The 25,340-nt window shown below is 45.1% G+C and overlaps 1 protein-coding gene across 1 annotated transcript; it reads left to right on the forward strand.

The window, feature by feature from the left end:
- Window positions 1-1,087: 1,087 nt before the first annotated feature.
- Window positions 1,088-24,378, forward strand: LOC112074599 (sorting nexin-18-like). The gene is given in 9 exon segments (XM_070440593.1): window positions 1,088-2,471; window positions 3,071-3,096; window positions 3,099-3,122; window positions 3,125-3,157; window positions 3,160-3,331; window positions 3,333-3,516; window positions 3,558-3,576; window positions 21,447-23,904; window positions 24,002-24,378. Coding segments are annotated over 8 exon segments (1,755 nt in total). The 5' UTR covers window positions 1,088-1,428; the 3' UTR covers window positions 21,701-23,904; window positions 24,002-24,378.
- Window positions 24,379-25,340: the final 962 nt, after the last annotated feature.

Consider the following 25,340-nt stretch of genomic DNA (forward strand, 5'->3'; position numbering starts at 1 on the left):
TGTGCTGGAGGTGGGGCGTCTGAATGGTGGGGGCTGGAGCTGGAGGCCTGGCTGGCCTGGGCTGGTATGGTTCGGGGCGTGGATGGTGGAGGCCTGGGGGGCTTGGATGTGGGGGCCTGGAGGCTTGGGCGTTGCTTTGGGAGGTGGTATGGCCTGGGGGTGCGGCTGGAGGTGGGGTCTGGAGGTCGGACGGCCTAGGAGCTGGAGGTGGGGGCCTGGAGGTCTCTGTGGAGGTGGGGGCTTGGAGGCTTGGAGGTAGGGTGCCTGGAGGCCTGGAGGTGGGGCGGCTGGAGGCTTGTGAGGTGGGGGCTTTGGAGGTGGGCCCGGGGCTGGAGGCTGGGCTCTGGAGGCTTGGGGTGACCCACCTCCAGCCCCCACCTCCAGGCCTCCAGGCCCCCACTCCCAGACTATTGATTATTACTCTATGGATTAGGTAAGGTTGTGAGTTAAAGTACACACCTGACCAGATAGTACAGTACCGCTAACAATAGTGATTGATTGTATTATGTTTTGTGAAATGAATTATATAATTATAAATATTTCTCTAACCATACCATTTCTATCTGGTATTACTTTGCTATATAAAGCTATTGATACTAATGTTATTGAATTACTTAACAGGATAAATGCTTTATTTAAAACAATTACATAAAAAATATTTTTTTTTAAGTGTTCAATTTGCTTTAAATTGTAAATAGACATATGAGGTTGGTCACTAGGCAGTCATTGAGAACTTGATAATATAGTTCTTATGATACCTAAAATGTATTAATATATGTTCTGTACATTGAGGGCTGACTGAGACTATAAATATAGACTTGAAAGAAGATACAAATGTGATTAAAAAGTGATACATTGACACATTATAATCACTAATGTTATTAAATTGATAAATTGCTATTCAAATCTTTTACATAATTTTAAAAACTATTTTGCAACATTCTGAGGATTCTGATAACGTCTATGAATTGATACGTTAAAGAAAATTACATCACATAACTAGAATTCCACACCCACCAATCAACTAAAGCATAGGCGTTTGATTAATGTCGCCTGTTATCTGATCATCCTCCTAGCTCCACCCTCGATTATTCAGACTGATTATGTGTGTTTGTTGCGCGGAGAAGGGAGTCTGCGAGGAGAGAGAGAGAGAGGTAGTAACTAGGCTACACATCTAACGGGGTAAACCTGGACGAAAGAACAGGTTTTTATTGCACGTTTTAACGGTAACAAAATAAAATTGGATTGTATAGTAGGGTCGCTTGAAGAAGGGACATTTCGCTGGGAGTTTTTCAAGCAGTGTGCCTTCTCAACCTTCGTACACAGACTTCTAGTAGTTTGGATAGGCTAGCCCGCCGGGGAGAGTTTGTTGGTTAGCTCTAGCTGGTTATTTTGTTGCGCGTTAGGCGCTCCAGTTGTTGTTGAACTATGGCGCTCAAGGCGAGGGCTTTATACGATTTCAATTCCGAAAACCCCGGTGAGATATCAGTGAAAGAAAATGAAATAGTGAGTCTGTACAGCGAACAGGACATTGAAGGATGGCTAGAAGGGTCCAACAGCAAAGGCGAGAGAGGTCTCTTCCCCGCGTCCTACATCGAGATCCTGAAGAACGATACCGCGTCCACGTTTAACAACGACACATCTGGATCCCGATACGCCAATATTCCAACCGGAGGTTTCGGGGACGCCTCCTCTTATAAAATCCAGAATCAAACTGACAACTTGTCCAAAACATCGGTAACATCGCCCGGGTTTACAGCGTTCTCACCGCCTGCCCCAGCACAGCAGCAGCAGCAGAATATTTATCAAGCCAGCCAGGGCAGCGACGAAGACTGGGATGACGACTGGGATGACAGCTCGACAGTGGCCGACGAACCCGGGGTTGTTGGGGGTAATTACCAAGGGGACTTTGATGGCAACGGACCGTCTAAATACAGAATGTCAACATCTACGTCTAAAGGTAGCAACGTTCAACAAGCCAAGAGCTCTGCTACGGTCAGTAGAAACCTCAATAGGTTTTCAACATTTGTGAAATCAGGAGGGGAAGCGTTCGTGTTAGGTGAGGCAGCTGGGTTTGTGAAAGATGGGGATAAGATATGTGTTGTAACGGGACAATACGGCCCAGAATGGCAGGAAAACCCATACCCCTTCGCCTGTACCATCGACGACCCCACCAAGCAGACCAAGTTTAAAGGGATGAAGAGTTACATTGCCTACAAGCTGACGCCCACCCACACACAGACCCAGGTAAACAGAAGGTATAAACACTTTGACTGGCTCTATGGCCGGCTGGTGGAGAAGTTCCCTGTCATCTCTGTGCCCCACATCCCGGAGAAACAGGCCACGGGGAGGTTTGAAGAGGACTTCATCTCTAAAAGGAGGAAAGGGTTGATATGGTGGATGAATCACATGACCAGCCACCCGGTCCTGTCCAAGTGTGATGTCTTTCAGCACTTCCTCACCTGCAACAGGTAGGCTTCTCCTCTCCCCATCCCTCTCTCCTCTCCCCCATCCATCCTCTCCTCTCCCCATCTTCCCTCTCCTCTCCCATCATCTCTCTCTCTACCTCTCCCATCCTTCTCTCCTCTCCCCATCCCTTCTCTCCTCTCCCCATCCTCTCTCCTCCTCTCCCCCTATCCCTCTCCTCTCCCTCCTCCTTCCTCTCCCCATCCCTCTTCCTCTCCCCCATCCTTTCTCCTCTCCCCATCCCTCCATGTTTCTTTGCTCTGTAAAGCTAGCCTGAGTGCCAGTCTGTTTTCTTGCTCCTTTGCCAACTCCTCATATAATTGGTGTGTTTGGCGTGATGATGACAGCAATGGAGTTGTCATAATGGCACAAACAGACTGGCACTCAGGCTATCGTAAAGCCTATTTTGGCTCATTGAAAAGCTCTAGCCAGTATGGCCTGGGGATGGCCTGGTGGTGACTACTTGCCATTCAGATCACACATGTAGGCTAGGCCTGTGTTGGTATGGGTACGAATCTGGCCCACTCGAACCGTGTTCTTCACGGTCTTCTGTAAAACAAAAATTAAAACGCTTTGTGAAACCCTGTTTAATTTTCTCCCACAGCACAGATGAGAAGTCATGGAAGCAAGGAAGAGGAAGGCGGAGAAGGATGAAATGGTGGGGCTAACTTCTTCCTCACTATCTCCACGCCCTCCGGACCCCCCTGGACCTGGTCGAGGTCGAGTCCAAGATCGACGCTTCAAAGCTTTCACCAAGAAAATGGACGAACAGCGTGGTCCAAGTCAACGCCACCACCAACGAATTCGCCCGGAAACAGATCACAGGGTTTAAGAAGGAGTACCAGAAAGTGGGCAGGCGTTTAAAGTACTGGGCCAGCGTTTGAGCTGGACCAGCAGGCGTATTCAGTAGGGTTGAACCAGGCCATAGCTTACCATGGAGAGGCATACGATGCTATCGGAGACTACTTTGCAGAGCAGCCAAGACAAGATGTGGATCCGTTAATGGATTTGTTACAGCTGTACCAGGGACATCTGGCCAACTACCCTGACATCATCCACGACAGAAAGGTAATGTTATCATACTACCCTGTATCATCCACGTACAGAAAGGTAATGTTATCATACTACCCTGATATCATCCACGTACAGAAAGGTAATGTTTATCATACTACCCTGATATCATCCACGTACAGAAAGGTAATGTTATCATACTATTAGACTCAGGCCTAGTAACTCCACTAATCAGCTGATTGATTGATTGATTGATTGATTGTAAATCTGTGTGCGATAACAGTTGAATGGGTGTAGCTAAGTGTAAACATTGGTTCATCGTGGATTGTTCATCAGGGATCAAATGACTTTGTTGCAACCCATGGGGCTGTCAGACAGCAACAATAATATTCATTGGCTTGATAAGAGCCTTCGTGTTTTGTTTCTGATAAGGTACCTCCCTCCCTAGGCTTTTTCTTTTTCTCAACCTGTCATGGTGGCTGTAGTCTCCGTACATCTAGCTCTGTAGCAGTCGTCACATTATCACTTAGAGGAGGGAACTTCAGCTTTGCATGAGTGATGGGGAAATGTTTATGTTGGGGGTATTGACTCACACCACACATCCTCACACACACACACACACACACACACAACACCAGTTTTCATTTGACTGCTGAGTCATATGGGAGGCAGCCTGTGGTTTAGCTGATGCGACGTGTTTTCACGTTGTGTGTGTGTGTGTGTGTGTGTGTGTGTGTGTGTGTGTGTGTGTGTGTGTGTGTGTGTGTGTGTGTGTGTGTGTGTGTGTGTGTGTGTGTGTGTGTGTTGTGTGTGTGTGTGTGTGTGTGTGTGTGTGTGTGTGTGTGTGTCGTGTGTGTGTGTGGCAGTCATTGTGGTGCATGACCCATGTATAAAGCCTGAAAACAACAGAAATTGCTACAGGGTTTGCCAGGAAAGCCAGTCAGTCTATCACCCGTGACCTACAGTAGTATCGAGGGGCTGTGACGGTCATGGAACTTTGGATGACGGTAATTGGCCAGCCAAATTACCACGGTCACCGTAATAACCATTTAAATAGCAAAACATGTTTTTATTAAAAAAATAAAAAAAATAAAAATTTAAGACACATTTTCTCCTTTGCTCAGCCTGCATTTGCTGCAGTAGAAATAGAAGAGAACGGGTGTCCCCGTTCAAGTCAATGATGACATAATGGGTGGAATGGCGGCCATTGCGAGGAGCAAAGCAGGAAGTATAAAAGCAGGAAATGTACCCATCGACGTGTGCTGTGATTTGTTGTTGATTCAACTTAACAGACATTACAAAAAAAATACATTCCATAGATCTCGCCAGCTTGTAGTCCTACAACCAGGCAATGAGTTACCTCTGGTTCGTTCAGCCATTCCTGTGGTGAAAGAATAAGGGTTTTGGGATAAACGTGGAAAACACAGGCTCGGGAGATCATAGCAGTCATTTAACATAGCCTTTTTAAAATTAATTATGAAGCTTTTATGTGCTTTATGCATTTTTTGAAATCCATAAATGCGTCATCATTTCACAAAACGTGACGTTAGCTGATGATTATCTCATATAACTAAACCTATAAGATCTGTGTTTACCTCTGACCTTATTTAAGGCATTTATTCCCCCCCCCCCCAAAAACAGCATTCGTTTCCACATGGCTTTGTCCAACAAACCATGGCGGAGTTGAGCCCCTTTTCCATTGGCACTTTGAAGTCCACCTAGGTTGGGCTGGCTTTGGAGGGCCAGCTCATATTGTGTTTCCACTGCCTCCAGAAATGAGACATGATGTCATGTTGCTAGGTAGCCAATATGTGTCTGCAGCTGATGTAGCTAGCTAGCCTTTTTACTGAGGAGCTGTCGTCAAGGCTAAGGGTGGCTATTTTGAAGAATCTCAAATATATTTTGATTTGTTTAACACTTTTTTGGGACTACTACATGGTTCCATATGTGTTATTTCATAGTTCTGATGTCTTCACTAATATTATACAATGTAGAACATAGTAAAAAATTAAGAAAAACCTTTGAATGTGTTTATATATGTATACATATGTGTGTGTGTGTGTACACACACATATAGTTGAATTCGGAAGTTTACATACACCTTAGCCAAATACATTTAAACTCAGTTTTTCATAATTCCTGACATTTAATCCTAGTACAAATTCCCTGTCTTAGGTCAGTTAGGATCACCACTTTATTTTAAGAATGTGAAATGTCAGAATAATAGTAGAGAGAGTGATTTATTTCATCACATTCCCAGTGGGTCAGAAGTTTACATACACTCAATTAGTATTGGTAGCATTGCCTTTAAATTGTTTAACTTGGGTCAAACGTTTCGGGTAGCCTTCAACAAGCTTCCCACAACAAGTTGGGTGAATTTTGGCCCATTCCTCCTGACAGAGCTGGTGTAACTGAGTCAGGTTTGTAGGCCTCCTTGCTCGCACACGCTTTTTCAGTTCTGCCCATGTAACCGATGTGAAATGGCTAGCTAGTTAGCGGTGGTGCGCGTTAATAGCGTTTCAATCGGTGACGTCACTCGCTCTGAGACCTTGAAGTAGTTGTTCCCCTTGCTCTGCAAGGGCCGAGGCTTTTGTGGCGCGATGGTTAACGATGCTTCGTGGGTGTCAGTTGTTGATGTGTGCAGAGGGTCCCTGGTTCGAGCCCAGGTAGGGGCGAGGAGAGGGACGGAAGCTATACTGTTACACCCACAAATTTTCTATGGTATTGAGGTCAGGGCTTTGTGATGGCCACTCCAATACCTTGACTTTGTTGTCCTTAAGCCATTTTGCCACAACTTTGGAAGTATGCTTGGGGTCATTGTCCATTTGTCCCCATGTGCAGTTGCAAACCGTAGTCTGGCTTTTTTATGGAGGTTTTGGAGCAATGGTTTCTTCCTTGCTGAGCGGCCTTTCAGGTTATGTCGATATAGGACTCGTTTTACTGTGGATATAGATACTTTTGTTCGTGATATAATACTTTTGTACCTGTTTCCTCCAGCATCTTCACAAGGTCCCTTGCTGCTGTTCTGGGATTGATTTGCGCACTTTTCGCACCAAAGTACGTTCATCTCTAGGAGACAGAACGCGTCTCCTTCCTGAGCGGATATGACGGCTGCTGGTCCCATGGTGTTTATAGTTGCGAACTATTGTCTGTACAGATGAATGTGGTACCTTCAGCATTGGAAATTGCTCCCAAGGATGAACCAGACTTGTGGAGGTCTACAATTTATTGGCTGATTTCTTTTGATTTCCCATGTGTCAAGCAAAGAGGCACTGCATTTGAAGGTAGGCCTTGAAATTCATCCACATGGTACACCTCCAATTGACTCAAATTTATGTCAATAGCCTATCAGAAGCTTCTAAAGCCATGACAATCATTTTCTGAATTTTCCAGCTTTTAAAGGCACAGTTCAACTTAGTGTATGTAAACTTCTGACCCACTGGAATTTGTGATACAGTGAAATAATCTGTCTGTAAACAACTTTGGAAAAAGTACTTGTGTCATGCCACAAAGTAATGTCCTAACCGACTTGCCAAAGCTATAGTTTGTTAACAAGAAATTTTGGAGTTGTGAAAACTAGTTTAATGACTCCAACCTAGTTTTAATGACTCCAACCTAGTTTTAATGACTCCAACCAAGTGTATGTAAACTTCCGACTTCAAACATATTATGATTGTGTGTTATAGATAGATAGATAGATGCAAAGTTTGTAACATAATGACAGTAAATGTGACTGTTTGTAAAATGTGACAGTGTGTCAGCTATGATATGACACCTTGACTCTCTTTTGGTTATTTTACTTACAGTAAGTGAAGTGTTTAACACCCAGCGTAACAAATGACGGTAACATTGACATCATGGGTCCTTGGATCTTGTACTACAGAGGAATGCATCATTCTGAACGTTGTTCTGTTCAGGTGACGTAGTCTAAATAGGTAGGAACGTTTAATGTTCTCCTTTACATGTTCTGGTTATTATTCTAATGCCCCCAAAACAAGACCACGTTGGTTGATCCAGACCAAATCTGTACCAATCATAATGTCTATATTTACAAGTATGGACATCACAGTTCAGCAGAGCAGGGTTCGGCCCCGGCAGAGCAGGGTTCGGCCCCGGGCAGAGCAGGTTTTATTTTATTTTAATTGTAGTATTTATTTAACCTTTTATTAACTAGGCAAGTCAGCAGAGTAGAGTTCAGCACAGGTCAAATCAAATCAAGTTTATTTTATATAGCCCTTCGTACATCAGCTAATATCTCAAAGTGCTGTACAGAAACCCCAAACAGCAACAATGCAGGTATAGAAGCACGGTGGCTAGGAAAAACTCCCTAGAAAGGCCAGAACCTAGGAGAAAACCTAGAGAGGAACCAGGCTATGAGGGGTGGCCAGTCCTCTTCTGGCTGTGCCGGGTGGAGATTATAACAGAAACATGGCCAAGATGTTCAAATGTTCATAAATGACCAGCATGGTCAAATAATAATCAGGAATAAATGTCAGTTGGCTTTTCATAGCCGATCATTAAGAGTTGAAAACAGCAGGTCTGGACAGTAGCACCGTCGGTGACGTAAAATAATAGTAGTCATTGAGTAGTAAGAATTAACAGGACACTACAGTAAGAATTGAATGAGGACAATAATGAGATGGTGAGAAAGACACAGGAAGCAATGTCGATTCTGTGGTTGGTCATTCCACTGGCTGGCCCTACGGGTGTGGCAGATGCTACATATTCTGCAACTAATATGGCACAAAGATACTCCTTTTCTGGTTTTGTTTTCAAAATGTTTTTGTTTTCAATTTTGTAAAAGAAATTTGCTGATAAGTCTGTATTGTTCTCTCAGTGCAGGAGATAATACAGCCTCTCGATGTTCTCTCCGTCTGTCTCTCCTCTCGATGTTCTCTCCGTCTGTCTCTCGCTCTCCCTGTTCTCTCCCGTTCTGTCTCTCTCACTCTCCCTGTCTCTCTCTCGCTCTCCTGTTCTCTCCCTGTCTCTCTCTCGCTCTCCCTGTTCTCTCCCTGTCTCTCTCTCGCTCTCCCGTTCTCTCCCTGTCTGTCTCTCTCTCTCTCCCTGTCTGTCTCCTCGCTCTCCCTGTTCTCTCCCGTCTGTCTCTCTCTCTCTCCTGTCTGTCTCTCGCTCTCCTGTTCTCTCCGTCTGTCTCTCTCGCTCTCCCTGTTCTCTCCCTGTCTGTCTCCTCGCTCTCCCTGTCTCCCCTGTCGTCTCTCTCGCTCTCCTTCTCTCCCTGTCTGTCTCTCTCGCTCTCCCTTTTCTCTCCCTGTCTGTCTCTCTCGCTCTCCCTGTTCTCTCCCTGTCTGTCTCTCTCGCTCCCCTTTCTCTCCCTGTCTGTCTCTCGCTCTCCCTTTCTCTCCCTGTCTGTCTCTCTCGCTCTCCCTGTTCTCTCCCTGTCTGTCTCTCTCGCTCTCCCTGTTCTCTCCCTGTCGTCTCTCTCGCTCTCCCTGTTCTCTTCCCTGTCTGTCTCTCTCGCTCTCCCTGTTCTCTCCCTGTCTGTCTCTCTCGCTCTCCCTGTTCTCTCCCTGTCTGTCTCTCTCGCTCTCCCTGTCTCTCCCCTGTCTGTCTCTCTCGCTCTCCCTTTCTCTCCCTGTCTGTCTCTCTCGCTCTCCCTGTTCTCTCCCTGTCTGTCTCTCTCGCTCTCCCTGTTCTCTCCCTGTCTGTCTCTCTCGCTCTCCCTGTTCTCTCCCTGTCTGTCTCTCTCGCTCTCCCTGTTCTCTCCCTGTCTGTCTCTCTCGCTCTCCCTGTTCTCTCCCTGTCTGTCTCTCTCGCTCTCCCTGTCCTCTCCCTGTCTGTCTCTCTCGCTCTCCCTGTCCTCTCCCTGTTCTGTCTCTCTCGCTCTCCCTTCTGTCTCTCTCCCGTCTGTCTCTCTCGCTCCCTGTCTCTCTTCCCCGTCTCTCTGATTTCTACCTCTCTCTCTCGTTTGTCTCTGTATCTGTATTCATCTGTTCTGCGTTAGAGAAATTCTGTGATCTGGGTTAAAACCTCAGCAGTGGAGCAGAGATATTGCCAAGAAGAATGGATAGTGGGGGGAGGAGGACTTATTTTAGGGAATGTCAGCATGTTTTCCTTGCTTCACGCACACGTCTATCTTGGTATGTCTGGACAGAATACTGTAAATAAATAGATTTATTGTCCTCTTGAGCAGGAAATTGTTTTCATAAGCTGTACATTTTACACAAACCTCAAACCAACATCAAACCTACAGCTCATCACTCCAACATAGGGATTGGCATTACATTTTACACAAACTCAAACCAACATCAAACTACAGCTCATCACTCCGACATAGGGATGCATTTTACATTTTACACAAACCTCAAACCAACATCAAACCTACAGCTCATCACTCACATAGGGATGGGCATTTACATTTACACAAACCTCAACCAACATCAAACCTACAGCTCATCACTCCGACATAGGGATGGGCATTTACATTTTACACAAACTCAAACCAACATCAAACCTACAGCTCATCACTCCACATAGGATGGCATTTTACACAAACTCAAACCAACATCAAACCTACAGCTCATCACTCCGACATAGGATGGCATTTTACATTTTACACACAACCTCAAACCAACATCAAACCTACAGCTCATCACTCCGACATAGGGATGGGCATTTTACATTTTACACAAACCTCAAACCAACATCAAACCTACAGCTCCTCACTCCGACATAGGGATGGGCATTTTACATTTTACACAAACCTCAAACCAACATCAAACCTACAGCTCCTCACTCCGACATAGGGATGGGCATTTTACATTTTACACAAACCTCAAACCAACATCAAACCTACAGCTCCTCACTCCGACATAGGGATGGGCATTTTACATTTTACACAAACCTCAAACCAACATCAAACCTAACAGCTCCTCACTCCGACATAGGGATGGGCATTTTACATTTTACACAAACCTCAAACCAACATCAAACCTACAGCTCCTCCACTCCGACATAGGATGGGCATTTTACATTTTACACAAACCTCAAACCAACATCAAACCTACAGCTCATCACTCCGACATAGGATGGGCATTTTACATTTTACACAAACCTCAAACCAACATCAAACCTACAGCTCCTCACTCCGACATAGGGAAGGGCATTTTACATTTTACACAAACCTCAAACCAACATCAAACCTACAGCTCCTCACTCCGACATAGGATGGGCATTTTACATTTTACACAAACCTCAAACCAACATCAAACCTACAGCTCCTCACTCCGACATAGGGATGGGCATTTTACATTTTACACAAACCTCAAACCAACATCAAACCTACAGCTCCTCACTCCGACATAGGGATGGGCATTTTACATTTTACACAAACCTCAAACCAACATCAAACCTACAGCTCCTCACTCCGACATAGGGAGGGCATTTTACATTTTACACAAACACTCAAACCAACATCAAACCTACAGCTCATCACTCCGACATAGGGATGCATTTTACATTGTTGGACTGTTAGAGTACTCGCAAATTTTTTCTCCTGGAGTTTTCGAATGGAAAAAAAATATAATAGTCTATTTAACACAAGGCCCGCACTATAAAAAATGCTTGCATTTATCTATATGCCAACAGATCATAACCATTACAGATGACAAATCCTAATTGCTAAATTGCTCCATATATAAAGTGCATTCGGAAAGTATTCAGACCCCTTGACTTTTTCCACATTTTGTTACGTTTACAGCCTTATTCTAAAATGTATAAAAAATATACTTTTTTTTCTTATCAATCTACGCACAATACCCCATATTGACAAAGCAAAAATAGTAATTTTTTTGCAAAAAAAAATATATATCACATTTACATAAATTCAGACCATTTAATCAGTACTTTGTTGAAGCACCTTTCCTCGTCGTGCCGTTTGGCATTCAGGTCAAAGAGTTCAATCTTGGTTTCATCAAACCAGAGAATCTTGTTTCTCTTGATCTGAGAGAACTCTTAGGTGCCTTTTGGCAAACTCCAAGGCTGTCATGTGCCTTTTACTGAGGAGTGGCTTCTGTTCTGGCCACTCTAACATAAAAGCCTGATTTGGTGGAGTGCTGCAGAGATGTTGTCCTTCTGGAAAGTTCTCCCATCTCTGACTCTGGAGCTCTGTCAGTGACCATTTGGTGCTGTTGTGGTTCCAAAATGTGTTTCATAATTAGGCTGTAACGTAACAATGTGGAAAAAGTCAAGGGGTCTGAATAGTTTCCGAATCACTGTATATGCAAATAAGCCATTTGCCACACGACCTGCCATCATTCCCTTTGAACTGGACTGTGTGTTTACAGCAGTAGGACCTGCCATCATTCTCTTTGAACTGGACTGTGTGTTTACAGGCAGTAGGCCTGCCATCATTCTCTTTGAATTGGACTGTGTTTTTACAGGAAGTAGGACCTGCCATCATTCTCTTTGAACTGGACTGTGTGTTTACAGGAAGTAGACCTTCCATCATTCCCTTTGAACTGGACAGTGTGTTTACAGGAAGTAGGGCCTGCTATCATTCTCTTTGAACTGGACAGTGTGTTTACAGGAATAGCCTGCTATCATTCTCTTTGAACTGGACTGTGTGTTTACAGGAAGTAGGGCCTGCCATCATTCTCTTTGAACTGGACGTGTGTTTACAGGCAGTAGGGCCTGCCATCATTCTCTTTGAATTGGACTGTGTGTTTACAGGAAGTAGGCCTGCTATCATTCTCTTTGAACTGGACTGTGTGTTTACAGGCAGTAGGGCCTGACATCATTCACTTTTGGAACTGGACTGTGTGTTTACAGAAGGTAGCCCTGACATCATGTTTACAGGAAGTAGGCCCTGACATCATTCACTCTGAACTGGACTGTGTGTTTACAGGAAGTAGGGCCTGCCATCATTCTCTTTGAACTGGACTGTGTGTTTACAGGAAAAATGTATGCTCTCTCTCTCCCTCAGTTACGCACATCAACAAGATCAACAACTAATAGCCAGAGCAAGATAAGCTCAAACCTAACGAGGGAACATCAGATAAATCCTCTCCCAACTTTTTCAGCTGGTTGGCCATCAAAAGTGCACTGAAAAGATGGGGAATAGTAGCCTGCTCGTACATCTGCAGCTTGCCTGCCAATGCATGCTTGTCCCAACCCATGTTTTGACATCTGAAAGGGAACTTGCCTGCCTGCCCACCCATTTGATCGACACCAATTACATTTTGCTTGACAACTCAGAGATATGCTAACTGTGGATAATAGGCGTTCACGTTCATCATAGCTAGCGATTCACATTTCTTGTTAGCTAACCAAATGACACCTGCATCTGTAGCCACCGTAAAAGATATGACAGGATAAATGTTGGTAACTCACACACTCATCCAAAGATATGACATCCTCCCAGCAGCTAGCTAGCTAATGTTAGGCTCCGTGTTGTTAGCTTGCTAAATAAATAGATAGCTAAATAAATAGATATGCTAGCCATGGGGTGTCAAACTGAAACGGTGCACAAGGCCGTATTGGGAAAAAAATCAAAACGAAATCGTGGGTCAGACAGCATATTTGTTTTTACTAAAAATAATGTACAACTGCGACCCAAACTGGCCATTGTTTTTATTAGAAAAAAATTCCCCTTTTTATTTATTTTGTATAATGTCCACTTATGTATATATACAGTAGGATGCTGTAGGATAGCATTTAACATACTTAAAACTAAAGATAAATCATAGTTTGTCCAGCCTTTGCTGCTATGCTTGCAGATGTGTATAATAATGCAAAAGTATTTAACTCCAAATAACAACAATGTAACTATAGCTTGTTTTGTAACCATTTAATCTTTTTAAAACATGTTTTTCCTTTTTTTGCACTGCATGGTTTAGTTTTTTTGATTATTTATTATCGGGCTTTAAAAACCAAAGCCAGACCGTAACATTTTAGTAGCCTAGCTAGGACTGTGGCGTGTGTCTGTCCACTTTCCCTCCACTCCGCGCTGTTAACGGGACGCACGAAAGTTTGCGTCAACTGAAGTTGAATTCACCGCATCGGGCTGTAATTTCATAAAGTACATGACTCACTTGTGTGTCCTTTTTTTTTTTGCCCACGAGGCTTTGTGTTTGGCCACGTTATGACTGACTTGTGATCATTGCCCTTTGCTAGTTAGATTGTATTGACATTCCCAGCCTTAATTTTACAGTCTTCTGTTTGTTTTTTTTCCTTCAAAATATTGAGTGATTTTAAACCGAAACAGTGCATCCGAATGGCTGGAGGCAGCAAACAGTGTACCAGACCAGCTGGGATTTACAACCTGATAGCAATATTTTTGTTAGACTACCAGTAAATGTATTGTTGAATTCTTATATGAAATAACGCATTGAACTGCATCCATCTATTCTGCCAACAATTCCTTACTCTACGTCACGGAACGTTGAGTCACATAGAACCCTTTTTCTTTTCATTAAAACCTCTTGATAAAGTTGGTTTTGAAGCATATTGACAGATTTTTCTTTTGTTTCATATCTGCAAAAGTAGTTTAAACGCAGTCAGTTTCTCTTTAAAGTGATAGATGTTAGCTTTTGTTGCACATGGCGTTGAGAAGGGACCATTGCACTTCTATTGCAAAAACAGACATTTCCTGTTTTTCTTGTAGAATGGATTATAATGAAAATCTGTGTCCGGTCTGAATAGAGTGGACTTGAGTAGATGCAGTTTCTAGGAGAAAGTAACTATTTCCTGCAGGGTCGTTAAACTTTACACAAACGCCAAACCAATATATAATCATTAGGGAGCAGCGGTCTAAGGCACTACAGACACCCTGGTTCGATTCCAGGTTGTATCACAACCGGCCGTGGTTTTGGAGTCCCATAGGGCGGCGCACAATTGGCCCAGCGTCGTCAGGGTTTGGCCGGGGTAGGCCGTCATTGTAAATTAAGAATTTGTTCTTAACTAACTTTCCTAGTTAAATAAAGGTTACATTAAAAAAATAGGTTTGTTACACATGGAGAAAGGACCATTAGACCGCTATTGCAAAAACAGACATTTCCTGTTTCTTGTGAGGTCTATGTGAGAGAGCAGACAACAGAGTGCAATGTCAGTGTATTTACGTTCTCTTGATGATTGGCCAATGAAAGGTCTTCCTGTCGGGGACAGACCAATCCCAACTCTTTTATTTTGACAGAGGCCATTACTCATGGTGACTGAGTTCACTAAATGACAACAAATCCCGGGGCAGAGTCATGCCGGAAGGTTGGCTACATGCCTGAAAGGTGAGGATAGTTTCACTCCCTTCCCCTGAAAGACCAACAACATGTCTGAGCTAATGACTGGGGTTTCACTGGTTCTGAGATGGCTGTCCCGTGACTGGGGTTTCACTGGTTCTGAGATGGCTGTCCCGTGACTGGGGTTTCACTGGTTTCTGAGATGGCTGTCCCGTGACTGGGGTTTCACTGGTTCTGAGATGGCTGTCCCGTGAACTGGGGTTTCACTGGTTTCTGAGATGGCTGTCCCGTGACTGGGGTTTCACCTGGTTCTGAGATGGCTGTCCCGTGACTGGGGTTTCACCTGGTTCTGAGATGGCTGTCCCGTGACTGGGTTTCACCTGGTTCTGAGATGGCTGTCCCGTGACTGGGGTTTCACTGGTTCTGGATGGCGGTCCCGTGACTGGGTTTCACTGGTTCTGAGATGGCGGTCCCGTGACTGGGGTTTCACCTGGTTCTGAATGGCTGTCCCGTGACTGGGGTTTCACCTGGTTCTGAGATGGCTGTCCCGTGACTGGGGTTTCACTGGTTCTGAGGTGGCTGTCCCGTGACTGGGGTCACACTGGTTCTGAGATGGCTGTACCGTGACTGGGGTTTCACTGGTTCTGAGATGGCTGTCCCGTGACTGGGGTTCACCTGTGTTCTGAGTGGCTGTCCCGTGACTGGGGTTTCACCTGGTTCTGAGATGGCTGTCCCGTGACTGGGGTTTCACCTGGTTCTGAGATGGCTGTCCGTGACTGGGGTTTCACTGGTTCTGAGGTGGCTGTCCCGTGACTGGGGTCACACTGGTTCTGAGATGGCTGTACCGTGACTGGGGTTTCACTGGTTCTGAGATGGCTGTCCCGTGACTGGGGTTCACCTGGTTCTGAGATGGCTGTCCCGTGACTGGGGTTTCACTGGTTCTGAGATGGCTGTCCCGTGACTGGGGTTTCACCTGGTTCTGAGATGGCTGTCCCGTGACTGGGGTCACACTGGTTCTGAGATGGCGGTCCCGTGACTGGGGTTTCACTATTTCCCCCCCCCCCCCCCCCCTTATCTTTAATGATTTAGAACAGACCTGTGTAGGGTTGCGGATATTCAAAAACTTTCCCAAATTCCCATAATTCCCTGTTTTTATCAAAAATCCTAGTTGGGAGGATGACTTCTGTAATAAGGAGGGAATAGGCCTAAACTGTGAGGGAATCCTTTAGGGCTCTCGAGTGGCGCAGTGGTCTAAGGCAGTGCAAGAGGCGTCACTGCAAATCAAATCTAATGTTATTGGTCACATACACATGGTTAACAGATGTTAATGCGAGTGTAGCGAAATGCTTGTGCTTTTAGTTCCAACCGTGCAGTAATATCTAACAATTTCACAACTACCTTGTACACACAAGTGTAAAGGAATGAATAAAAATATGTACATATAAATATATGGATGAGTGATGGTACAGAACGACATAGGCAAGATGCAGTAGATGGTATAGAGTACAGTATATACATATGAGATGAGTAATGTAGGGTATGTAAACATTATATAAAGTGGCATTGTTTAAAGTGGCTAGTGATACATTTTTCCATAAATTTTTCCATTGTTAAAGTGGCTGGAGTTGAGTCAGTATGTTGGCAGCAGCCACTCAAACAGCCACCACTAACATTAACAGTCTGATGGTCTTGAGATAGAAGCTGTTTTTCAGTCTCTCGGTCCCAGCTTTGATGCACCTGTATTGACCTCGCCTTCTGAATGATAGCGGGGTGAACAGGCAGTGGCTCGGGTGGTTGTTGTCCTTGATGATCTTTATGGCCTTCCTGTGACATCGGGTGTTGTAGGTGTCCTGGAGGGAAGGTCATTTGCCACCGGTGATGCGTTGTGCAGACCTCACTACCCCCTGGAGAGCCTTACGGTTGTGGGCGGAGCAGTTGCCGTACCAGGCGGTGATACAGCCCGACAGGATGCTCTCGATTGTGCATCTGTAAAAGTTTGTCAGGGTTTTAGGTGACAAGCCAAATTTCTTCAGCCTCCTGAGGTTGAAGAGGCGCTGTTGCGCCTTCTTCACAACGCTGTCTGTGTGGGTGGACCATTTCAGTTTGTCTGTGATGTGTACGCCGAGGAACTTTTAACTTTCCACCTTCTCCACTACTGTCCCGTCGATGTGCAGTACCTGGTTCGAATCCAGGCTGCATCACATCCGGCCGTGATTGGGTGTCCCATAGGGCGGCTCACAATTGGCACCGCATCGTCCGGGTTTGGCCGGGGAGGGGGTAGACCGTCATTGTAAATAAGAATTTGTTCTTAACTGACTTGCCTAGTTAAATAAAGGTTACATTTCAATTTTAATTTAAAAAAACAAGTTTCCAGAATGATACAACCCTACACTGTATGTCAACAATCCCATTCATATTTGTGTTGGAAAAATACTCCCAGCTATATTGAAATGAGCTAATGTAAGCCTAAGCTAATGCTTCCTCCCAAGCCCTACCAACACAACAGAGAAGTAGAACTCTGCCTTTAGCAGGAGGTCAAACCAACCAAACCTGGTGTTCTGCTCCATGACTCAGAGGGATTTGCAATTTAACTAGTCCTACATGTTGGAACACATCCCACAAAGGCAACATCAGACACTTGTTGCATTTGCTTGTTTCACACCAGAGTCAGACCCCAGGTAATTTGAGGACACCCTCAAGCATAGCACTTTCGACATGACGAGAGAGAGTGCACCAGGCAGGAGAGAGTAGGGTTAGGGAGAGAGAGAGTAGGGTTAGGGAGAGAGAGAGTAGGGTTAGGGAGAGAGAGAGTAGGGTTAGGGAGAGAGAGAGTAGGGTTAGGGAGAGAGAGAGATTCCCAAACCTTCCATAACAAAGCCATCACCTACAGAGAGATGAACCTGGAGAAGAGTCCCCTAAGCAAGCTGGTCCTAGGGCTCTGTTCACAAACACAAACACACCCCACAGAGCCCCAGGACAACAGCAGAATTAGACCCAACCAAATCATGAGAAAACAAAAAGATAATTACTTGACACATTGGAAAGAATTAACAAAAAAACAGAGCAAACTAGAATGCTATTTGGCCCTAAACAGAGAGTACACAGTGGCAGAATACCTGACCACTGTGACTGACCAAACTTAGGAAAGCTTTGACTATGTACAGACTCAGTGAGCATAGCCTTGCTATTGAGAACAGGCCGCCGTAGGCAGACATGGCTCTCAAGAGAAGACAGGCTATGTGCTCACTGCCCACAAAATGAGGTGGAAACTGAGCTGCACTTCCTAACCTCCTGCCCAATGTATGACCAATATTAGAGAGACATAATTTCCCTCAGATTACACAGATCCACAAAGAATTTGAAAAACAAATCCAATTTTGATAAACTCCCATATTCTACTGGGTGAAATTCCACAGTGTGGCCATCAGCAGCAGCAAGATTTGTGACCGTTTTGCCACAAGAAAAGGGCAACCAGTGAAGAACAAACACCATTGTAAATACAACCCATATTTATGCTTATTTATTTTAATTTGTGTGCTTTAACCATTTGTACATTGTTACAACACTGTATATATATAATATGACATTTGTAATGTCTTTCTTGTTTTGAAACTTCTGTATGTGTTAATGTTTACTGGTTAATTTGTATTGTTTATTTCACTTTTTGTGTATTATCTACCTCACTTGCTGTTGGCGCAATGTTAACAATGTTTCCCATGCCAATAAAGCCCTTGAATTGAATTGAATTGAACTTGACATTGAGTAGGGTTAGGGAGAGAGAGAGCGATAGGGTTGGGCGAAGCGTAGAGAGAGTAGGCGTTAGGGAGAGAGAGAGTAGGGTTAGGGAAAGGAGAGAGGTAAGGGTTAGGGAGAGAGAGAGGTAGGGTTAGGGAGAGAGAGAGAGAGCTAGGGTTAGGGAGAGAGAGAGAGAGTAGGGTTAAGGGAGAGAGTAGGGCTAGGGGGGTAGGGAGGAGAGAGAGAGAGTAAAGGGTTAGGGAGAGAAGGAGCAAGTAGGGTTGGGAGGAGAGAGAGAGACGTAGGGAGAGAGAGAGAGTAGGGTTAGGGAGAGAGCGAGAGAGTAGGGTTAGGGAGAGAGAGAGAGAGTAGGGTTAAGGGAGAGAGAGAAGAGAGTAGGGTTAGGGAGAGAGAGAGAGAGTAGGAGTTAGGGAGAGGAGAGAGAGAGTAGGGTTAGGGAGAGAGAGAGAGAGGTAGGGTTAGGGAAGGAGAGAGAGAGTAGGGTTAGGGAGAGAGAAGAGGAGAGTAGGTGTAGGAGAGAGAGAGAGAGTAGGGTTAGGGAGAGAGAGAGAGGAGTGGGTTAGGGGAGAGGAGAGAGAGAGAGTAGGGTTAGGGAGAGAAGGTGAGTTCGAGAGGAGAGTAGGGTTAAGGGAAAGAGGAGAGAGAGTAGGGTTTAGGAGAGAGAGAGAGAAGAGAGTAGGGTTAGGGAGAGAGAGAGAGTAGGGTAGGGTAGGGAGTAGGGTAGAAGAGAGTAGAGTAGGGAGAGGAAGAGAGAGTAGGTTAGGGGAGAGAGAGAGTAGGGTGTAGGGAGGAGAGAGGTAGAGGTTAGGGAGAGAGAGAGTAGGGTTAGGGAGAGAGACGAGGATAAGGGTTAGGGAAGAGAGAGGTAGGGTTAGGGACAGAGAGAGAGGAGTTAGGGAAGAGAGAGAGTAGGGTTGGGGGAGAGAGAGTAGGGTTAGGGAGAGAGAGAGAGAGTAGTGTTCAGGGAGAGAGAGAGAGAGTAAGGGTTAGGGGGCAAGAGAGAGTTAGGGTTACCGGCGAGAGAGAAGAGAGAAGAGTCACAGGGTTAGGGAAGAGCAGAGAGAGTAGGGTTCAGGGAGAGAGCAGAGTAGGGTTAGGGAGAGAGAGAGTAGGGTTAGGGAAAGAGAGAGTAGGGTTAAGGGAGAGAGAGAAGTAGGGTTAGGGAGATGAGAGAGGAAGGGTTAGGGCAGAGAGAGAGTCAGGGTTAGGGAGAAAGAGCAGAGGAGTAGGGTTAGAGGGAGACGAGACGAGAGAGTAGGGTTGGGAGAGAGAGAGAGAGTAGGGTTAGGAAGAGAGAAGAGAGGTAGGGTTAGGGCAGAGAGAGAGAGAGTAGGGCTTAGGGGGAGAAGAGAGAGAGCAGTAGGGTTAGGGAGAAGAGAGAGAGTAGGGTTGGGAGTAGAGAGAGTAGGGTTACCAGGGAGAAGAGAGAGTATGGGTTAGGGAAGAGAGAGTAGGGTTAGGGAGAGAGAGAGAGAGTAGGGTTAGGGAGAGAGAGTCTCTCTAATTATTTGTGCTTCAGTCAAGCAGAAAGTAAGTGGGATGCAGCTGTCTGGTCAGCCGGGTCACACATTGCTTAGACATACAACTTGGCAATGGAAAGGGTGACGACGTGTGATGGTGAGAAACAAATCCTATGCCTTCTTTCCCAAAGAGAGTTGTTGTTTAGCCAGCCATATTTGTTGAATATAATTTAATATTCACAATATTGTTTGTTTAGGTAAATGAAGTAGCATTGCTTATGCATGTAAATTAAGAGTATCCTAAAGTCACAAAAAGACAAACTAATTAATTCCCCTTCACTTGTTCTGCCGGGTTGCCCGGAACACTGCCGGGTGGCCCGGGACACTGCCGGGTGGCCCGGGACACTGTCGGTGGGCCCGGAACACTGTCGGGTGGCCCGGGACACTGTCGGGTGGTCCGGGACACTGTCGGGTGGCCTGGACTATATTTATTGTTTGAAAATCCATGCTGCGTTGTAGTGCTTTAATTCCCCTCCATGGCTATAGACCAGGCCTGTGCGGTAATACATGAGTATTTTTAGCTTTTAGTTCCCCCTTTCAGACCCATTATCATAGCCAATAATAATGCCCACAGACTCGGGCCTAGTCAGATCTCAGGCCGATGGGAACAGGTTGTTCATGCCAGGAATCTGGAGACTATTTTTGGGTCGGTGTCATCGAGCGTGTTGTAAATCTATAGTGATCTGCTATGAGAGGGTTTAATGGAAGTCTCTTTATGTGTTAGGCTATGTAATATAATGTTATGTCTGTGTGATGGGAAAGTTATGTTGTTATTATGTTGTGATGTTGACTTTAGAGCCCAGCCTCTTCCTCTAAAGGGAGAGTTCACCTAAATTACCAAAATGACACTTTGGTTTCTTTACCCTGTCAGCAGGACAAGTTCTGACAGCAGTCCAGGCTTTGGTTTAGTTTCCCTGGCACTGTTTCCACATGCTAATGTTTTAGCATTTGTGGCACAAATATCATTTAAGTTATGAGACCAATATTAGCATTTTTATTTATTTTTTATTTTTTCCACGTCATGTCCAAATTAACGGAAAATATCTCAAATTCATTGTGAAGCTCAACACAGTTGCTTATTGTCATACCTTCTCCAAAGACAACGTACAGGGTGTGAGAACCAATATGTCATGTTGTAATTTGGGTTAACTATGCCTTTTTAATGTAGTCGATTAAAAATGGCAACTCAGACTATTTTCCCCACACTATGCACATATGTGAACTTGCTGTCAATTGAGACTTAACCCTCTATTCTGTAATTTCCTCTCCTGGACTACTAACCCTCTCCTCTCTCTCCAGGAGTACTGACCCTCTCCTCTCTCTCCTGGACCACTGACCCTCTCCTCTCTCTCCTGGACCACTGACCCTCTCCTCTCTCTCCTGGACCACTGACCCTCTCCTCTCTCTCCAGGAGCACTGACCCTCTCCTCTCTCTCCAGGAGCACTGACCCTCTCCTCTCTCTCCAGGAGCACTGACCCTCTCCTCTCTCTCCTCTCTCTCCAGGAGCACTGACCAAGGTCAAGGAGTCCCAGAAGCACGTTGAGGAAGGCAAGATGGACGCTCCCCAGGCGGACGGCGTCAACGAGCGCTGTAACATCATCTCCTTCGCCACGCTGGCAGAGATCCAGCACTTCCACCAGGTCAGGGTGAGGGACTTCAAGGCCCAGATGCAGCAGTATCTAACCGAGCAGATTGGTTTCTTCCAGAAGATCACAGGAAAGCTGGAGGAGGCCCTGCAGAAGTACGACAACGCTTAGAGCAGAGAGGTTTGATTGGTCTAAATCCGATTGACCACGTTCTGATTGGTCGAGATCTCACATCCGACCCCCTCTTCCCCCGATTGGTCCAGATATGACCCTTGACCTCCCTCAGTCAGCCAATCATTGAAGCCCCAGGTGGACATTACCTTCAACTGCCAAACAGCAATACAATCCACTGTGAGAAGACACAGACAACACTGGATAATCCCTTGAAGGCTGGATGTTGATTCCATGTATGGTGGCTACTGTTTTGAAGGGGCTTGAGTTGACATTTGGCTGTGTTTTAATGGTTTTTAATGCAGTGTTATTTTTTTCTGGATCAAAATGGGGCTTGGGTGGTGGGCGTGGCAGGGGCGTGGCCATGGGCGTGGCAAAATGTATCTGTTTTAAAGCACATTTCCTGCAATTCTACACATTTTGCCATGTGGCTGAGAGAACATTTGCAGTTTTTTAAAGCTTATATCCTGTAATTCTACACATTTTGCCATGTGGCTTCTGTCTGCTATCTGAGTGACTGAAACATTCTAATGAAATCAATGCATCATTTTTTAATTTTAGATTCTCCCTGACAGTCTCGCTTTTTATTATGGTGATTGTTACTTTTCAAAGAGGCTGTTATTTTAAAATATATATATATCTATTAGCTTTTCTACATACTTTATATCTTGTTTTAGTCATTTTTAAGTTTACACTGAAAAATGTTTTTCCATATAATATTTTTTTTTTTTTACTGTTTGGGACATAGGCGKTCCGACAACACCACTGATGCAGCGCACCGCCCAATCCTTTTCTATACAGAGGAAACACTGGGGTGGCTTAGTAGGTGAGCCACTCAGACGCCAGACTACAAAAGCAGAAGGTCATAAAGCTTCTAAAAAAGCTTGTGTTTTGTGTTGATCGATGACAAGGCAAACCTCGGTTGGTTGTAAGTATTGATTTAAACGAGCGATTGGTTTGGTAGGTGTAGTAGTCTAACGAGTGGGCGGATATATGCTATTATCAGAATCGTGACTTAAGACCGAGAGGGAAAATCTAAATATGGTGTGTAAACTTGTATCCCTCCTGCTGCTTATACTAACGACGGTAACATGGGAAGGTATTGTGTTCTTTAACCTTGTAGATCACACTATGTAGACTAAACCTTTTTAACAGCGTGACCAAGTTTACTAGTTAAGATAAAGTTCCACAAAGTGACAGTGATTTGTTCAGAGGGGGAGTGTCTACCGTAAAGCCAGGCTGTTTAGTGGCTTTAAACAGTTCAAATGCTAACTTCTGCTTATAACACTTGAGCTCCTCATAGTGTGTCCCAAATGGCTTCATATTCCCTAATATATAGTGCACTACTTTTGACCAGAGCCCTATGGATAGTGCGCTATATAGGGTTCCATTTGAGAAGTCCCATCTCTAGCAGGAACGTGTTTTACACATACAGACAATCAGACTTGTGCCTTTTTTGTTTATTCTCTCTCTCTCTCTGATACTTTTTTTTTATATATATATAACTTCTATAAAGGTTTATGTAATATAAATATATTCTCATATTTAGTTTTTAAGAGGCTTGTTTGTTGCAAATATTGTACAAAGGTTATCAAGAACGAACACGATGCTTTTGGACGTGGACTTGTGTTTTGTTTGGAGTTGAGAGAAGAGCCCAACCCGATGGGCAGCAGAGTCCGTCGGACTGCTTGGAGTGCTGGTCTCGACGATTCTCCCTTCAGAGACTGAAGTCTGATTTCAGGAGCGTCAATGTAGAGCACGTGACTGGATCATTCTGACTGGGACAAGGCTGATCGACACAGAGCGGAAGAAAGCGACACATCGCTCGGTGGGATAACCTGTTCTGTTCTTACTGTGGGCTTGGATTCCATTCAGTGGACAACATGGGACCATGAACTCTGTCTGCTTATAGGTTCAGAGCCTTGGAACGCAAGAGAACATGTCTCAGACTGAAATGGACTGGACTGTCGGCTCGGACTGGACTGTCAGCTCGGACTGGACTGTCGGCTCGGACTGAAATGGACTGGACTGTCGGCTCGGACTGAAATGGACTGGACTGTCGGCTCAGACTGAAATGGACTGGACTGTCGGCTCAGACTGGACTGTCGGCTCAGACTGGACTGTCGGCTCAGACTGGACTGTCGGCTCAGACTGGACTGTCGGCTCAGACTGGACTGTCGGCTCAGACTGAAACGGACTGGACTGTCGCTCAGACTGAAACACGCGACTGGACTGTCGCTCAGACTGAAACTGGACTGGACTGTCGGCTCAGACTGAAACTGGACTGGACTGTCGGCTCAGACTGAAATGGACTGGACTGTCGGCTCAGACTGAAATGGACTGGACTGTCGGCTCAGACTGAAATGGACTGGACATGAAATCATTTTTTTTTTAAAGTAAATATTATTCTTGCACAATGTATTTTTTTTTTTGAGGTTGATGGATGTTAGTCTGTCAGTCAGACTGGTTGATGGGTAGAGAGAGAGATCACACTGTCTGTCAGACTGGTTGATGGGTAGAGAGATCACACTGTCTGTCAGACTGGTTGATGGGTGTCAGTTTAACGATCCTAGTAAAGATCTGGACACCTCCAGCCAGCCAGCCTGACTCTCCTGTTATTTTAACTTATGTGCCAGTTTTCGTGTCGAGTCAGAGACTAAATAAACTACATAAACTCCTCCACGTATCGGTCTCATTTGTACATGTCGGCTGTCACATTGTAATGTTTCTGCTCAGGGACTCCCAGGGGTCTTGTCTGGTCCGACGGGTCAATTGATCCCTGCTTCTTCACACGTAATCTAACTAGTCCGACGTAGGCTACACTGATCTGATGGCAGGCCTGCCGGCCGGGATCAGGCCCAGGCTCAGGCTCAGGCTAGCCATCAGATACATATGTCCAGTGTTTTAAAGATGCCAGAGAAGATGACAAGATACATCCTCCAAGCAGCCAAGTTCAACAGCCTACAGATTTCCACTGGATGTGTTGCTATCCCTTTTATCATTATCATTTCCCTTAAATGACGGAAGATTGAGTGATACTCTGGAATAAGTATGTTTGATTGAACATCCATTATCCCTGGGAAATCCTATTCATCCCTGAGTCTGTACTGGGAAATCCTATTCATCCCTGAGTCTGTACTGGGAAATCCTATTCATCCCAGAGTCTGTACTGGGAAATCCTATTCATCCCTGAGTCTGTACTGGGAAATACTATTAATCACTGAGTCTGTACTGGGAAATACTATTCATCCCAGAGTCTGTACTGGGAAAAAAAGTTTGGTCATAGACACATTTGCTGTGGAAAAATAAATCTCAGCCTTGTCTTGGAATGGAGAAAGAGATAGATAGATGGTCAGATAGATGGACAGATAGATGGATAGATGGAGAAAGGAAGGACGTGTGTTTTGTTTGTGTTGGAGGAGAATCCATGCATGAAGGATGTGGTGGGTCGGGGTCTGGGTGACGGCGTCTGGGTGACGCCAGCAGGACATTTGATCAGAGACGGTCCTTTCAGCTCCTCTGGACGTTAGCTGGGTTAGCTGGGTTAGCGGTAGGGCTCTGTTAATGTGTTCAATGCTGTCGGACAGACAGACCTCTTGTTGACCTGTAAATTAAATACTTTACTGTCCTATGAAAATTG

Source organism: Salvelinus sp. IW2-2015, unplaced genomic scaffold (genome assembly GCF_002910315.2).
Source record: "Salvelinus sp. IW2-2015 unplaced genomic scaffold, ASM291031v2 Un_scaffold2711, whole genome shotgun sequence".
Lineage (NCBI taxonomy): Eukaryota > Metazoa > Chordata > Actinopteri > Salmoniformes > Salmonidae > Salvelinus > Salvelinus sp. IW2-2015.